At 43.1% G+C, this 18160-nt stretch overlaps 1 protein-coding gene across 4 annotated transcripts in view; it reads left to right on the forward strand.

Moving 5' to 3' along the window:
- Positions 1-18160, forward strand: part of SCG5 (secretogranin V) — a 53365-nt gene that overhangs the window by 20251 nt on the left and 14954 nt on the right. For all 4 annotated transcript variants that reach the window (XM_006193776.3, XM_032481558.1, XM_032481559.1 and 1 more), the window contains exon 3: positions 16792-16941. In XM_006193776.3, the coding sequence (XP_006193838.1) occupies positions 16792-16941 (150 nt within the window). The remainder of the gene's footprint in view (positions 1-16791; positions 16942-18160) is intronic.

Here is an 18160-nt window from a genome sequence, read left to right on the forward strand (position 1 = left end):
GAGCAGATCCAAGCTTTGTGAGGCCCGAAGTTTATGTAATTTGGAAACCTTCTTTAAGGAAAATAATACACAATTACAAGTACAAAAACTGAGGTCCAGGGCCTTGGAAGCGGTCTATGCAAATGAGAAGCTTTGCATCTTAAGCTTCATTCACCTCCCTATAAATCCACCCTGGGAGCAGTTCGAGCAAGATCTCTAGTCCCATGTGTTCTGCTAGAATTTTTTTTTAATTTGTATAAATAACACATGTCTTGCTGAGAGCTATTTAGTCATCTCCCGTCTCACAGAATGGAGGCCATTCCGTCAACAAACGTCTTGGGTATCAGCTGCACATAAAGAACACTGAAGGGGACCGCGAGAGGCGAGGAAGCCACAGTCTCACTTAGGAGCTGAGGCTCGCAGGCTTAATGATGAGTGCTGAGATGTCTTCCTTCCCCACTGTGGTCTGGGCCAGGGAGGCCTGAGGGAGCCCAGCCTCTACTTGTGTCTCCAAATTTGGTCTCAGAGAGCCTTCTTCCTCTCATAGTCGTTCTTCTCTGTCTATTACATGAAGAGTGGACATCAACAGGAGTGAAACCCTTGGGATTTCGGGTTGAAAAACTTTTCAAGGTTTCAAAGACATTTCTCTGTGTGTGCACCCCTCCCCCACCCAAAGCCCCTTAAAATCTCAAGTCAGTGTCTTGACATGAATTAAAAGTACCTTTACCTATGAAAATGAATGTATGTTTCTATATGTATGACTGAAACACTGTGCTCTGCACCAGAAATTGACACATTCGAACTGACTTGACTTTAATTAAAAAAAAATTTTTTTGAGTACATTTATCCATCAGGGCCACTTTTTCCTAAAACATGCCTGATGCCACTGAAATAATTAGAATAACATGAGTATCCTAAGTAATCTCTATGTAGAGTCTCAGGATATTTATGTTCTTTCCATTTTGGTAAGACAATATCTTTACCCAATTCTGTTTGTTTAAATGACTGTATCAGCATTAGCTCCTGTATTTTTTTTTAAGTGGTTTCTGCCACTCTCTGAAAGATATAATATGGCTCTAGAGAGAAATCTGGGGTTAGGAGGGGACCTAGTTCAGTGGAGGGTGTTTTTGTTGTGTTTGTTTTATTTCATTCTTTATTGTTACACTCAGTTTTATTGAATTCCTGTGGAGAAGTGGGGAGACAGAGCTGTGAGATCGTTAAGTCCCTTTTGGGTAAAACAAAATACTGTGCGTGTATTACTGAAATTTCCCTTTCCATTGGTGGGGAAAATGGCTGAGCCCTTGCTATCATCCGAAGCTCATTTTGCTTTTCATGGCAGTTTTACTGTTATTCAGAAATGAGCCTTCTGGAACATTAAAGCACGAAGGGGCATTAAAACCTTGAGAGGGTTTACAACATCTCCTTGGAGTGCAGGGTGGAGGGTTCCGAGCCCCTGGTTTGAGGAATGACCGGTTCCTTCTGGTGTCATAACTAATCCCACCATGCTTGGGACCCTCCCTGTTTTGAATCATGGATTTCAAACATCCTCAACAGCTCTGCTCCGGTAATTCCAAAACTCTTAACAAATCAATCCTAAGAACAAACAAATATGCAGAGGAGCAGAAGGATATTTAGGGTATGGTTTTAATTAAAATTTGTAAGTTTTCCTTCTCAAAACCTTGTATAAGCCATTAAATATCAAAAACCAAAGCTCAGAGTAGGAAAGCAGTCAAGGCCATTACCATTACAGATTTTGAGCAATATAGTAAAACAAATAATTTATTTGTTTTTCTTCTTCTTACCACTGAGAGAATCGAGTCATGGTTATAGCTTTAAAACACTGAATGGCTGCCTGTTGAGTTGGGCACGCATAGGGAGGTACCCTGGAAGATGCAGATCCATCCTCCATCGGCCTGGGAGGCAGTAAGCCTGCTTGCTGGTACGCAGCTCCTAGTGGAGGGACCACAAAGGAGGCACACCTAGTGGGCCCTCCTGAAGTGCACGGCGTGCGTTGAGGGAGGTTGGAACCATCTGGATGCCGGCCTGCAGCAGTTACCTCGTGACGATCCAGTCTGCCAGTTATCCAGGCTTATTTACCTCCGTTCCCGCTCTGCTGGCCCTTTGGCTATTTCTCCGTTTGTTGACACCTGAACCCCAAAGGGAAAAAAAACGAACATTTATTAAGTGTTATGTTTATACCAGTTCATCTTCTCAATGAAGTATTGTTATCACCCCTGTTTTACAAAAAAAAAGGGGAAAGGAGTATTTAGAGAGGTAAGATAAGTTGTCCAGGATTACATAAGGGTTTTTTTTTTTTTTCCACTGAAAAATTTTTTTTGTTGACGTGTAGTTGATTTACAATGCTGTTAGTTTCTGGTATACAGCAAAGTGATTCAGTTATATATACATAACATATATATTCTTTTTTGTATTCTTTTCCATTATGGTTTATTACAGGATATTGAATACGGTTCCCTGTGCATAAGATTTTTAAGGATAGAGCTCATGTGTTGTAAAATGACAAACACTTAATATTTGCCAGAATCCCTGCAAAAAACCTTACAAGATCTATTTTGTTTTAAATTTTATTATTTTATCCTCCTACCAACCCCTTAAAATTGGCATTGCGTGTGTCCTCATTTTACAGATGAGGTCATACAGCTGGTGTGATGGAGCCAAGATTCAAACGCAAGCATCACACTGCAGAGTCCCCACTTTTTCATACCTCATCCCACCTCCTCTCCGAACCTGAGCTGTCCACGTGGCCCCCAGCCAGGTGTGGCTTCACGTGTGGCTGGCTGAAACGGTGATGTGCTCTAAAGAGCACATCAGACTTGGCAGTACCAAAAAAACAAACCACCAAGAAGGCAAAATATCTCCTCAGTCACTTTTTTATCTTGATGACATGCTGAAGTGATAGCGATTTGGATATATTGGGTAAATAAAGGAAATTACTAAATTTAAGTTCATCTGTTCCTCTTAACTTTTTGAAATGAGGCTATGAGACAATTTAAAATTACTTAAGTAGGGGGAGGGAGGGTATAGCTCAGTGGTAGAGCATTGGCTTAGCGTGCACCAGGTCCTGGGTTCAATCCCCAGTACCTCCATTAAATAAGTAAAGTAAAAATAAATAAAAATCAATGACTCTTCTCCACCAAAAATTAATAATAATAATTTTAAAATTACCTATATGATTTTCCTTGTATTTCTGTAGGACAGTGCTACCATAGACTACTGCAAGTCAAGAAAGACTATAATATTTAATTGTTTCTCATCAGTAGTTCTAGTTAAAATGTTGGTTGGTAGGGAGGTTGAAGCCATTTAAGAATTTCTTTGAATTATTTTTTAAGGCTGTTTTAAAATGTAAGTCTGGATGTGTTGTTGAATTCGAGTTATGCTTTCTTCACTCCCATTAGCATCTGTGGGTAAGAACGTTTGCCATTTTTAAGGTTCAGAAGCAACGTGGGCGTTGTCCTTTCAGTGATGCATGGAGTGCTTCACCTACTGCGTGTCTGTTAACAGATGCCCCTTTTCCGTTCTCCATGGTGGGAGTGGCTCCCACTTTGCACACAGCTTTGTGACAGCCACCTCTGTGTCACCGCCAGCGTGTCTGTGAGTCCTAGCTCCAGGAATGGGGCCTGGCACCTTAGTTTGCACTCAATAGGTAGTTAAGCACTTTTTGTTGGTTTTGATGTGGTCTCCTTTTTATTTTAACTGATGGACATTTAGTGTATTTCCATTTTTTGGCTATTACACATGATGGAATATGAACGAGGAGGACAAGTTTTTGTGTGGGCGTCTGTTTTAATTTCTCTCGGGTATATACCTTGACGTGGAATTGCTGGTTCGTGTGACAGCTCTGTGTAACTGTCTGAGGAACAGCAGGGTCGTTTGCCACAGCAGCTATAACCTGGTACCTTCCCACCCTCACTGTGTAAGGATGTTGTTTTATTCTTAATGACTGTTGCCGGGCAGAGCTTACATGGATGCAGGAGGAATCTGAGAATACTTGTGTGAGATGGGAAAACTACAGGCCAGAAAACATATACCAAATATTTGCGGAAGATTTCGCCCAAGTGTCCCTCCTTCCTCCAACACACACACACACACCACCTGCCTACTCTTCCCAAGGCTGGAATTTAAAAAAACAAAAAAAGAAAGAGAAAGAGTGATAACTGCTAGAAACTCAGAAATGGAAAAGAATGTCCTGTAAGGAGATCACTGTCCAGAACAAATGTTTATGCTAGCTCTTTATAAAAGATGCCTAGTCACTCACAGTGGCTTTGGATGGAGGAAGGGAAATAGAGCATCAATAACGCAGGTACCAGTTGGCAAGGCCAAGTGGGAACGTTCTTTGTCATGGTCCAGAGGCCTTCCCTGACCCGGATTGAGTCCCCTGAATCATAATCACCATCATCACCATCATCACCATCATCATCGTCTGCAGACGAGTGGAGGGGCTGCCGTGTGAAATGATTACGTCCCTGTGCCGTGTACCTTCTGGGCTAAGGTGCTGCTGCCCTGAACAGTGCAGAACCTCAGAAGGGAGCCTCCAGACACCAAGCACAGGACTGCCAAGCCTTGCCACCTCCTGTCTCCATCCCATCCTGCGTGGCCCCGTCGTGGCCTCTGCTTCCCCCTAATTCACACCTTCTTCTCGGCCGTGTGTTCCCAGTGACCTGCTTCCCCTGTAATGCTCAAGCTGGTGGGAAAGAAACTATCAAAGAGCTTTCAGTCTGGGCCAGAGGACTGCCTCCATGATCACAGCGTCTTGGTGTCAAGGTCACCTGTCGGCTCACCCATTCATTGCTTCCCTGTTCCCTAGGCTTCTGCCGACGTCCTTTATTCTCCTTTGTGTTGGAGGCTACTTCCTTGGATGCGTGATCACTAATTATGAGCTGCATAGCCATGTACTTGGCTCTGGCATGGTCTCTGATGTCCTACTCGGGTTGATTTCTGCCTGCCCACCAGGATTGTCACCGCCATTGGCCACTGCCCTTTCTCCGGACCTGAGAACTTGGCATCATCACCTGCTCATCTCTCTACCTGGTATACCAGGGGGCCTGGAGCTCCTGTGAAGTCAGGAACTGAAGTTAAAATAATTATCCCAGAAATTCTTTAAGGTGTAAATATATCATACAGGAGCAGAATAGCACATGTGAATCCGTACGCATCTTTTTAGCAGAGAGCACCGCCCCTGGGAAGGACACACAGGACTTGTCACGTCTTTGAGAACAGGGATGTAGGGGCCAGGCTCTGGACAGAGGAGGTCATCAGTGAGGGAAGCTTCAGAAAGGAAGATGCAGCTGGGGACTTGGAATAACTGGAGACAGCAGGACTCTAGATGGAACCAGCTGCTACAGGGTCCAAGTTCACCGTTTGGTTTTTTTACAGTTTTGTCCATATCCTCACCCAATACCAGCCTCCACCACAATTTTGCTTATATGCCCCATTATTTTTTCAACAATAGTTGCTATCTCAACTTAAGCTCTACTCTGCCTCCCAGTTTAGTCATATAATTTCAGCAAGAATCAGAGAATAAGAGTTTTAAAAGACCCCAAATGGGCCAGAAACATACAGAAACATACCTGGCCTTCATACAAATTGCCAAGTAGAGACTTCATTTCAGGCAGCGAGTAAAGTTATCTGAAGGGACGGAAAGAGCTACTGCAAATTACCTGTTAAAACTGGTTTGTTTTTTTTTTTTCAAAACCCACAAAATTCATGGCTATCCTAAAAAACGCCTCATTTTCAAATTAACGTACTTTCCTTTAATTTGGGGTTTGGGGTGTATGTGTTGGGGAGGGGCGGGGCTTGTGGAGGCTGCAGGAAAAGGAGTTAAATTCACAGAATAGGATTTGAACTTTTGCAAATGAGTAAACAGCCAAAACAAACACCACTTTGGAAAAAAATACACATTTTCTCCTTTTGAAAAAGCAAGCAGTGCCTAAGCAAAATACCTTAAAAGTGAACTAAAAAGTTTTTCTAAAATAAACAGCTCGGCTTGTGATCCTAAATTGGGACCATATGGAGATGTGAAAGCTACAAATGCAGTACGCCCCGACCCCAAGTTTCTGCCTCCGCTGTTTGCGTGCCTTGGAGTAGATGATGATAATGTTGCCTTCGGTCCCCAAGGAGCCTGAGTTTTTTAGATCCTCGTATGAGGGGGTAGCCGAAGAAGAAAAAGAAGGAATGAAAACAAATGCCTTTCAAGACAAAATATCTAAGCAGTGAGTTTTATTTTTGCTTGTCTGCCAGCAGGCGCAACTCGATTCAGACCTGTTCTGCGGGCATAGGGTGATGCCAGCGACACGCGGTGCCTTTGCCAGTGATGCGGGCTCCGTGGGGAAGTCCCTGTTGAGGGACTAGGCGCGCACTCAGAGCATTAGGACAGCTCGAGCAAGCCGCCTGGACCGGCCCCCTGCCCTGGGGCAAATCAGTGAATAAGCCAATTCAGCATAGATAGAATCATTCCTTTGTTTTTCTCAATTACCAAATGCTGTGTGCTTTGGGGTCACTTGTCATGAGTTTAGAGAATGTGGATATTGCAACATAAGTCCTCACCATTCTAAACAGCTTCAGCGAAATTCTGTTACGAGGGAGGAGGAGAGCTGAGGACATCCATCTCAAGTTGTTCATGATCAGAGCCTCATTTTCTCGAGCTCGGATGTATGTCTTCTCCCCCACAGCACTCGTGGTCTCTTCCACGAGACTGGCACTTCCATCAGATTCCTGTTCATGTGGACGGGTTTTGTCCCCTAAAACTGGATGGCAAGTCCTTGAGAAAGAGATTATGCCACCTGGCATGGGAGGGGGGATAGTTGCCCCCCCCAACAAAAATGAGTAGGATGAATTCAAGTATTAATTTAATGATGCAGTTTTAAGTGGATGGGGAGGCACTGCCGTTAATAAAGAGTCCAGCTGCTTCTGAGCTCCTGTTGCTCACTGCCCCGAATACAGAACTGTGGGCATCAGAATGAAAACTATGTGGGATCATTCATGGGGGCTCTGTTCATTGTGCTGTTGGGAAATATTGACTGGATAAGGAAAGTGGTTAACATTTATTGTGGGCTTACAACGTTCACGCACTTAGCTATGCCTTTTACATGTAATATCTTGCTTGATCCTTACATAAGCATATTATCCCCAAATCAGGATGAAATTGATGTCCAAAGGGTTTGGTATATTATCAGAATGTGTGATAGAATGTGGACTTGAACTCAGGGCCCAGACAAAGGGAAGCTAGAAGGGTTCTTTCTATAAAAGGTTCTCTTGTCTGTGGGTCCTCAGTAAATGAAAAATTGTTGCTTTTCATAACTATGTTTGAATTTTAGGAATTGAGGCAAAAATGGCCTTCACGCACAAGTTAGTTTGGAGAATGGACATGTACAGAAATTACTCTCAATTGTTATCATTTCTTCCTTTTAGTCCACTTCAATTATTAGGCTTGAAGGAAGAAGAAACATAGATACGAGACATCCAAAATTTTAAAATCCCACCCCTGAAGTTGGCCATTTCTCTCAGGTGTTTCTCCTCCCATCAAAAAGGGTTAAGTCGTCTTTCTCCAGCCCTCCCTCCTTGCTGCTGGCTTCTTGGCTCCTGTGCAGCCAGTCGTCTGCCGGGAAGCTGCCTCAACGCCGTGCTGAGGAAGGACCGAGGCACGATTGCAGGGAAGGGGACAGATCACAGGCGTAGCTGGTGCTACTGCGCTTCACAGATGTTGCGGTTTTTACAAATTGAAGGTTTGTGGCAACTTTGTGTCAAACAAGTCTGCGCCATTTTTCCAACAGCATTTGCTCACTTCGAGTCTCTGTGGCACACTTGGGGAATTCTCTCAATCTTTCAAACTTCTTCATTATTATTGTATTTGTTACGGTAATCTGCAATCATGGTCTTTTACTGGTATGATTCACTGAGGGCTCTGATGATGGTTAGCAATTTGTAGCAAGTTTTTGGGGGGTTTTTTGTTTGTTTGTTTGTTTGTTTGTTTGCAGGGGAGGTAACTTGGTTTATTTATTTATTTTTTAATGAAGCTGCCAGGGATTGAACCCAGGCCCTCGTTCATGCTAAGCAGGCGCTATACCCTCCCCCTATTTTTTAGCAAGTATTTTTTAATGGAAGTATATACATTGTTTTTTTAGACATAACACTATTGCGCACTTAATAGACTGCCACGGAGTGGGAACATCACTTATAGGCGCTGGGAAACCAGAACATTCGTGTGACTCGCTTTCTTGTGCTACTTGCCTGATTGGCATGGTTGTGGAACCCACCGCCTCCCCGAGGCCTGCCTGTAGTCCTCCAAGCTTTGATAAGCGATGATACTTTTTGTAAAAGTGTAGGTTTTAATCTCAAGTTGTGGCGGAAAAAAACCCAAACTCTCGGGGCAGCCGGCCCTTCCTCAGCAAGGCCCTCCCCGTCCCCTCGTTCCAGCTGGCCTCACCACCACCCACACCATCCACACCTGCTGGGGCCTCGGGAGCCGAAGTCAGGCGCCCCACCTGCCTCTGCCTCACTTTCCTCTCATGCTCAGCCCAGCCCCGGGGGCCTTCTCCATCTCTCCACTTTCTTGCTGCTTTATCTTAGGGTCTCCCTCCTCTGAGCCTGCAGCTCTGTGTCAGGGGTTGGAGGGAAACATGCCAAAGGAGGGCAGCATTCGTTGGCATCACCAAGCTGATGGCTTCAGTCTCCCGGACCGTGAACAAAAGACAAGCTGGTCATCGCTTTATAAATGATGTATGGAGACATGCTGGAGGAATGAGGGCCCAGACCGCAGTGTATTTTTAGCATCTGCTGTTTGTGGTAACATAAGTGAAAACTGCTGGATCCCAGCCCTTCAGCTGAATGGCTGGTATTCAGGCGAGCGTGCCCACTCCCTGCCAGTCTCTCCTCACGGAACTCCCTCTTTATGGTGGGGGGACTGGCTCCTTGGCACCAGGCGCCCCGCCACAATTCTCCTTTATTGCCAGGTCGCATGGATCCCCAGGCGGCCCCAGCATGGGGCTGCGGGTGAGAGCGCTGGCTGCGAGCTTGTCAGGGTGTTACCAAGTTGCGAGGCAGAGTCTGCAGGGCAGGGGCTGTGTCTGGATGCTCTAAACCTCCTGGTGTGAGGCTGGCACTCAGACCTGAGGGAACCGCAGGGTGAGGCCCGCGGCAGGCGCCCCATCTGAGTCAGTCTGCTCGTGTCTGGCTCGAGCCGGATGGAAGTCGAGCCCCTGGTCACTGACACTTGGGAGCTGCAGCGTGAGCTAGAAGACGGGAGAGAGGCCCCCGTTACCCTGACAGGCCCTTCTCCCAACTATTGCTCAGAGCTCCAGCTAATCTTTGGACGATGGAAACCACTGGAAGGGGTCTGAGTGGGCTGTCGGAGGCCCCGTGGGGCGCTTCTGGTGCCGGGAAACAGTGCTGGGACCCCGTCTCCAATAGCACCGACTTGCTGAGTGGCTTTAGGCCAGTAGTGATCTCCGAGGACTCACTTGCTCACAGTGAAGAATAGTAACCCTTTCTTCTGACCTCACTAAAACGTTGTTCACAAGAATCTGTACGTTGAAACTATTGAAACCATAATGTTACCCAAAAAATGGGGGAGTGGTGCAGGCCCCCATTTACTTTCTTTAATTCTGACCAAACTTGACTTCTACCAAAGCATCCTCCTGGGCCCCAACCAGGAGGGGCTCTTGTATCACACGGTGAGGACGGAAGGACTGAGACCGCGACCTTCAAGGACTGCCCTTGCAGAATTAGTTTGAAGGAGAGAGAGATCCTTTTCTCGTGAAACGTAAGGGAGTGCCTCTGTAATTAGAATATAACTTTAAATAAAGGGACCTCAACTGTAGCTGCAGCTCCCTTATCTGAAACCTCAGGTGACTTTTAAAAAGCCCCCCAGCAGCCATGCTGAACGTCGCAAACTCCACGAGCCCAGATCATCCCTCCAAGGTCCCTCTCAGAGCTAATTTTACCTTATTTTGCATGTAATTCAAATAAGTCTGGCTCTCTCATATTCTAGCCCTTGCTACCGAAGGTGTGGTTGATGTACCAGTGGCGTCAGCATCGCCTGGGAGCTTGTTAGAAATTCAGAGCCAGGTTCAACCCTCCACCTGTTGATCAGAAGAATCTGCATTTGACCCGATCCTCGTGTGATTCACGGGTGTGTTAAAGCAAATTAGAAGACAGGACTGGCAGGGCCCAGGCCCACTCTCAATTTATTTATTTATGCACTGTGCTTTATTATGAAAAAAGATTGGGGGTGACTAGGATTAATAGCTTACAAAGAGGGAGGAAACAAAGAACTTTAAGAGCCACTGCAGCTGGGGCCACATAATACCGTCGTATGGCTGTATAGATGTTAATCCTCTGAGAACACACTGCTTCAAGACTGTGGAGTCACAGATGTTTCCAGTAATGGTGCCAAATTATCAAGAGGTAAAGCCATTTCCAAAGTTGCTGTGTAAAGTACTTACTTAAAATTTATAGTGAAACATTTCCCTCGTTAAAATGGTTGAATAAATGAATATCAATGTTAACAGGGAGATTTCAATGATCTGGATACTATGTGGAAAACCACATCCTCCAGAAAAGAGATAAGTGCGATGTTACTATAATTGGAAACCTCGGTTCACTTGGATTCTTTTTATGCACTGCGTTTAGGAGAGTTAAATGACATCAAGATAAGGTGTGACCCCAGAGATTTACTCTGTAACCAAACAACTAAAAACCTCAAATGTTATAACAAAAAACCCATGACTGTCTGAAGCTGGGTAAAATTTGGGGCGTCAGTAGGTTGTATTCAGTTTCCATACTTTCATTTATGAGATAATGGCAGCTGCTCTTCCGAATCACTAAGGGAGGAAAATGGATTTGAGACTGAATGGGGTTTTTGGTAACTGGAAAAGTTAGTGCCTCTTTCTGGGTAAGTGAGTGTTAGAGGTGCTGGATCCCAGCTGGTGGTCCTCTGGGGCCTTGCTGGAAGCTGCCATGCTGAGACCTGCAGAGTCTATGGGTGGCAAAGCATGGAGCTGAGGTTGACCAGATAGCGAACAAGCTTGACCACATAGCCAACAAGCTTGACCACCCAGCAGAATTGCCAGCCTAAAAGGACATGCAGAGGAGGGAGAATCCCAGCACAAAGTAGAGCTGGGGATGCAGAAAAGAGCTGAAAGATGCTGGAGAAATCCCCTGAGATTGGCAGATTTTTGCTAAGGACTCCAGTGCAGGCCAGAGAGGAGACTAGGAGACTAGTCCCTGGCCGAGATCAGATGAACCCAGGTCTCCTACCCCTTCTCCCCACCCCCCTGCCCTCCATTGCCTCTGAACATTACAACTGACTGGCACTTCATTGCCATAACAATGCAAAGAAAACCTACCGATACCTAGAGTTTGAAACTAAATAGCTGTATCGTTCCAATTCTATACAAAGCAAGGTTTATATAAATAAAATGAACTTACTTGGCAAGAATTAAGTATATTCTTTTCATTCTAGAGACATTTGTGGAGTGCTGTGGCTGTGATGGAAACAGAAAATACAGTATCCTCACAGGATCGCCTTAGTTAATTGCCTGAAGTCATTTAAAAATTGTACTGCTTAGATTCTGTCTTTACCAATGACATCATTTTCCCAAGTCAAGAGGCCTCTAGATTTTGGGAACCTCGTGGACTCTTGACTCCTCTCTCCCTTGTGCACTGTTTGAGATTTCTCTTATCTCTACTCATGTCGCGGCCACCCTCACCCCAATCCTTGTTGCTTCTCCCTTTAGTCTCAGCAGTAGCCTTGTAACAGGCCTCCTTAACTTCCTTCCAGTTTGCCTTTGTACTGCAGTCTTTAGAAGGATACTTGGATGCAGTGGATATGGAGTAGGGGGCACTGGAATTTTTAAAAACTCCACAAGTGATTTTGATGTACACCTCTAGGTCAGAAGAAGGGCTTTGAACTGTTGCTAAATTAGTGTTCTACACAACTTCCAATTACTACATCACTCTCCTGCCCAGAAAGCTTGGGTTGCTATTTGTTACTATGACAATTCATGCTTTTCTGCTTGGCCTTGGCCTGCTCCCCTCCCATCCAGCTTCTCCCTTCCCCAGCAGTGCTCATCAGTGATACTCAAACGGTCCATTGCTCACATCTACCTCTGTGCCTTCACGTGTGGTTTTTCCTTTGTCACCTATAAGGATGGATCCTACCTTTCATGATTCAACTCAAATGTCACCCCTTCCATGGAAGTTTTCCCAGAAGGTTTCTTTTTCCTGAAATTCTACAGTATTTCTAGCCTATACCATAATGAGTTCTGTCAGGGAATGTATCTTATCACGCACCACTGTTTTTTTGGATTGGACTTGAACAACCAATCAGAATGAAGAACCAAGTAGAGAGCAGGAACCACATCTTTTACATCTGTGTCTTCTACAGCACTGAACATAATCATTGGCACGTTGCTACCTGCAGGATGTCCTCCACATCCTAGATCTGGGTTAGCTGTTTCTTCTCTACACACCTGGGACATCTCGCTGTATCCCAGTTACGTTATAAGTGTGTCACAACTCTGCATCTTAAATGTGTTTCTTCTTTTCTCTTATAGACAGGAAGCTGTGAGAGCAGGGCCCGCATTTACCTGGTTCATCACTGGCCTGATGACAACCAGGTCATGATGTGTACTACGTGCTCAATGCAAACTTTTTAAAATACTGGATAATGATTTTAAAATACATGTTTGGTTGAGACTGAGACAAATGGACCATGTAGCATCTGTGGCATCGTAACAGTTTGGCTGACTTGGTTTCAGGTACAATAGATCAGCATAATCTAAACCTTCCGCTGAGCCAGGTAACTAGCCTTTGGTTATATACTCAACTGTGTCACTTTCTAATTATTTTCTATACACGATTACTTTTCTTGCCCGTAAAATTCAAGCTCCTGGAGAGCAAAGGCTAGGATTTTTTAAATTTCTGTTTATCTCCCATGGTTCCTACCTCAGTGAGTATTTCTTGATTTGATGTCATTAAATGTAGTTTTAAAAGAGCCTGTGTTATAACATATCTGCCTGGTGCTAAACATCTGTTGCTCCCTAACAAGTGCTCCATTCATTTTAATGGCACTGGTGCGCAGAGGTAAACAGAGCCTTGGCAGGCCTTCCATAAAGGAAACTGTGTTTGCTTCCTTCATTAATTACTAATGGAGCATTAAGACATGCATTCTCCCTTAAGCCAAGTTGGATAATTCCTGGCACTTAAGGGTAGGGTGCTTTCAAAAGTTGAGGCATGTATTGACACACCAGAAAGCTTGCCTTCTAGCCAGCCCAGTGGTGGCTCTAATGCCAAGATCCTACAAAGCTTCAAATATTTCACTACCAAGCGTACTGATGTGTCTCTCTAACCCTTTGCAGGTCTTGGGTTAATGTGGGATCACAAATTTGAATTTCTAGAATGTCTCTGAAGGTTGGCACGGCAGTATGAGGTGGAAAAATCATCAGAAAGATATCTAAAGGTTACAAGTTAAAGAATAATCAAAGATTTACCGAACAAAACAATGGAATGAGAGTGGCAATGCTAATAGAAGAAATAGGTATAAAAATGTGATATATCAGTTAATTTTTTACTTAGCCAATTATTAACACAATTAAAAATGAAGAATTTATACCCTTGGACATGCCAACTAGCATAGCTTCTAAATGCTAAAGCAAAAACAGTAAGAAATCAAAGAGATTGATAGATACTTATTGGTAGTAATAGATTTTAACAAATAGCCATCCAATTATGATAGATTAAAGAGCTAAAATATGAATGAGGATATAAAATAATACGATTAAGAATGCTGAATAACTGACTATATTTAGATGTTTATGGGTTGTATAAAATACATCTTATTTTAAATATTCACATGGAAAACTTACAAAAAATAATAACCATTATTTTTCAAATGTAGAAATTTTGCAAGCTACTTGCTCCCATCACAAAGCAGTGAAATATAAATGTCAACAAAATAACCCAGTCACTTGGTGGCATCTATATTTGGAAACTAGAGGAATTTGGAATTAAAGGAGGTACAAATTATCCTTTTAGGGATAAACGTTAATCAAACATAATAAATTAAGACAGAAAGATGCAGAGTCACTTCAAAGAGACGATATGATTCCCAGGACACTAAGATCTAGCCAGGATCCTACTGAATATACTAGTATTTCCAAAGAAAAAAAATGTGTCGATCCAAAGGGGAGCTGGTTTAACCAAAAAAGAGAGAAAAAAAGCAAATGTCAGAGGGCGCGTCTTGGCACAGCTCATCTGGGGGGAAGGAAGCCTCCCCCAACTAGACTTGAGTAATATTGGCAAGACTGTCCTTCTTGTGAGGGTGGAAGTATGGTTATTTTAGCTGATTTTGGTTCTAATTCTAAGTCGCCTTTTGATTTTGATGTGGCCCTTTGTGTATAGGTCTGTGTCCAGGGCAATTGTGCGTTAAGGGAGCTGGGTCTCCATAAGGTTTATAAGTAGGAATTCATTCCAAGAAAAGCTGCTCTGGTGCTGGAAAGGTCAGGTTCCTTACCTTTACAGGATGTTAAGCCTACAAGAGAAGACAGTCCAGAAACTGACATGCATTATATATACGTACATGTAAAGCAAGTTACGCCACATCAGTTGTTCTTACTCACTGCTGTGCCTTCGTGCTCAGAGCAGGCTTTGGTATTTGTAGGGCACTTAAATATTTGTTGAACGAATGAAATAAGTAGGGAAGGACAGAATCACTTAATAAATTGATGATGGGATAATTGGTTAATTATTTTACATGACCTAAAACACATAGCATATGAATTAAAGAGTAAAGTTTTTTCTTTTTTTACTGAAGTAAAGTTGACTTACAATATTATGTGAATTCAGGTGCACAACATAGTGATTTGATATTTTTATAGATTATTCACCATAGAAAATTTATTATAATATTTTACTGTGCTGTACATTACATCTTTGTGAGTTATTTATTTTGTAATTACAGGTTGGACCTCTTAATAACCTCCACCTATTTAACCAAACCCTCCCTTCAACCTCCATTCCCCTCTGGCAACCATGAGTTTGTTCTCTGTGAGTCTGTTTCTGTTTTGTTATATTTGTTCGTTTGTTTTGTTTGTTTTTTTAAGATTCCATATATAAACGAAAACATACAGTATTTCACCTAGCATAATACCCTTCATATCCATCCTTGTCATAAATGGCAAGATTTCATTCTTTTTTTATGGCTAAGTAAGATTCAATTGAATATGCATACCACATCTGTATCCATTCATCTGTTGATGGACATATAGGTTGCTTCCCTGGCCTGGCTACTTAAAATAATGCTGCAATGAATATTGGGGTGCATGTATCTTTCAGTGTTTTTGTTTTATTTGGATAAATAGCTGGGAGTTGAATTGCTGGGTCAGATAGTAGTTCTGTTTTTAAAATTTTGAGGAACACCCACACTATTTTCCATGGTGGCTGTACCAAAGAGTTAATTTTATAAATAGAAAACCTAAAAGAAGTATCCAGATGTTCATAGTGCTTTGAAGGGGCAACAATTTTGTAAGTTTAGAAGGCAAGAAGAAATCACAAAAGGTAATGACAAGAAGTCTGACTACATAAATATTTAAAACTTACATTAGAAACTATTACAGTAATAAGTAGAATTCAGCCAGACAACATGGGAAGATGTTTGCAGGAACTGTAACAGCCAAAGACTGATATCTTTATTATGTAAAATGTCCATGCAAATTGATAAGAGAAACACTAAAATTCCGAGAGCATAAACAGACAACTCACAGAAAAGAAATTAAAGCTAGGAAACAAACACGTGGAAAAATATTTGGCTGAACTAGTCATCAAAGACATTCAAAATAAAACAGTAATTTTTCAAATTAGCAAAGAAAACATAAAACTTTATTTTTATAAAACCCAATGCTGGTAAAGATGTTATAAAAATGGTATTCTCAGATTTTGTTGATGATATTTTATAAATTGGTACCTCCTTTTTGGCAAACAGTTTGTCAATATAATACAATGAGCCATAAAAATATTTATAGCCTTTGCCCCAGTAATATGACTTCTGGGAATCTATCCTGAGGAAGATTAATCCAAAATATGGAAAAAATTAAATGCCTAAGAGTAAATTGGGAAACACTAAATGGCCCGCAGTGGGGGAATGATCAGTATGTTGTGGTAGAGCCACCGGGTGGAAGACTACACGGCCACTTATAACATGGGAATAGACGCCACGCGACCACGTGCTTTAAAAGTAAGTGAAAAACGGCTAAACACTTAGATATAAAGAGATGTGCGGAGAAGACAAGATTGAAGTAAATACACCCAATTTTAAGTGGCCAAACTAGCATAACAGGAGGACAGAAACTTTTTTCTCCATCTCCCTTTTCTTGGTAACAAGTGGTCATTCAGTCTGTCCACTTACCTGGATGCCCGTTGCCTCCTTGTCTCTTCCCCAAGCTCCGTGCCAGCTTCCAACGCCCTCCCCATCTGTGTCAGTGCCACTTACGCTCCGACTCGTCCAAGAAGCCCTCCCCATCCCGGCAGCCAAATGAAACTCTCCTTTTACTCCGCTCCCACTGCTGCATTGTAACACGTCTGTTATAGCACAGATACAGTGTGCCCTGTGTGGAAGGGCAGTCTGTGTCTGTTTCCACAACTAAATTCTTAACCCCCTAGAGGGCAGGAATGGTTGGATTTCCTTTTCTCTCTCCACCGCGTGGAGCACAGTGCTTTGCCTGTATGGTGTGCCTGAATAAATAGTAGTCGAAGTGAATGTAATTGCACTGCAATGAACTACCTGTGCTTCCCTGGCAGGTGGAGCTCATGAAGGCCTGCAGCACTTGGGTCCTTTTGGCAACATCCCAAACATCGTGGCAGAGTTGACCGGTGACAACATTCCTAAAGACTTCAGTGAAGATCAGGGCTACCCAGACCCTCCAAATCCCTGTCCTGTTGGAAAAACAGGTAATGGGCATGCCCCTGGGTTCCCATGGAAGGTAGAGGCTTTGGGAAGAAATTTAAAATTTTAACATCAGCTGCACATATTCAGAGAAATACCATTTCTAGTCTGATGAGCCCCTGTGTACCTGGATGAAGGTTGGAAAGGAAAGTTGATTCTAGAACCTTCCGTGAGTTCAATATTCAGATACTCCCACAGAGGACTCTCTCGCCAAGGCTTAGTCTTCTGTCTCTCTCCCTCTTTGGGACTGATGCTCCTTTCTGACTTGCTCCACTTTTAATAAAAAGGGAGAAGTATTTTCTCTTTTTCAGCTCTTCTGTGGTACGATTGCGGCCCATTTGTAGTTTCTCTGGAACTTATTGTTTAGTTTGTGGATGACCCGTGCCCATTTGTTTCCCTCACTTCTTTTGACAATTGACATTTCAACTATGTCGTAACCAGTCAGCATCTATCCTGAAATCTGTCTTTGGGGGCTGGGAGGTAGCATGAGAGAGAGGGGATCCAGTAAGGTAGGGATGTGGTTAAGGAAGGGGGTTGAAACTTTCATGGCTACTCCTGTCTCCCTCCCGCTGTCCCACCCCCAATGCCAAAGAGAGCAAATGGTGAGTGGGCTCCACTTATGCTGGGCTTCGAGCAGCTTACCTTGGTGGTTAAGAGTAGTGGCTCTGAATGCAAACCCAAGGTCAAGATATGTGACCTTGAACAAGTTAATGAACCTCTTGCACCTCAATTTCCTTATTTGCAAAGTGGGGGTGGTTGTGAGACTTAAATGAAATTATCCATGTTAAGCACTTGGCACAGCACATAGCGCAGAGTTAGGACTCATTCAGTGTCATCCTGATTATAAATAGCTTTGCCACTAATAAGAAATGCATCTCTCTCCTTGGGCTTGTACTGACTTCTAGCACCAGAGTAGTCTTCCCTAGCCTAATAATAATAATAATAGTAATAATAATAATTATAGTGATATTTATTATCCCTACTTTACATACAAGGAAACTGAAGCTTAGAGAGAAACTTGCCCAAGGTTATCCATGTAAACCAGTAGCTGATGCGAGACTCAAACCCAGGTCTACCTGACTTAGGACCATGCGTTCAACCACCATAATGTGCTGCCTTGCTCTGGAAATTCTTGCAGTTATGGCCCCTTAGCTTTTCTTAAACACAATATGAACTCTCTCTGGAAAATAATCCTCTTTCATTTAGGGTGAGGTCTCTGTTTTC

This window comes from Camelus ferus, chromosome 6, assembly GCF_009834535.1.
Source record: "Camelus ferus isolate YT-003-E chromosome 6, BCGSAC_Cfer_1.0, whole genome shotgun sequence".
NCBI lineage: Eukaryota > Metazoa > Chordata > Mammalia > Artiodactyla > Camelidae > Camelus > Camelus ferus.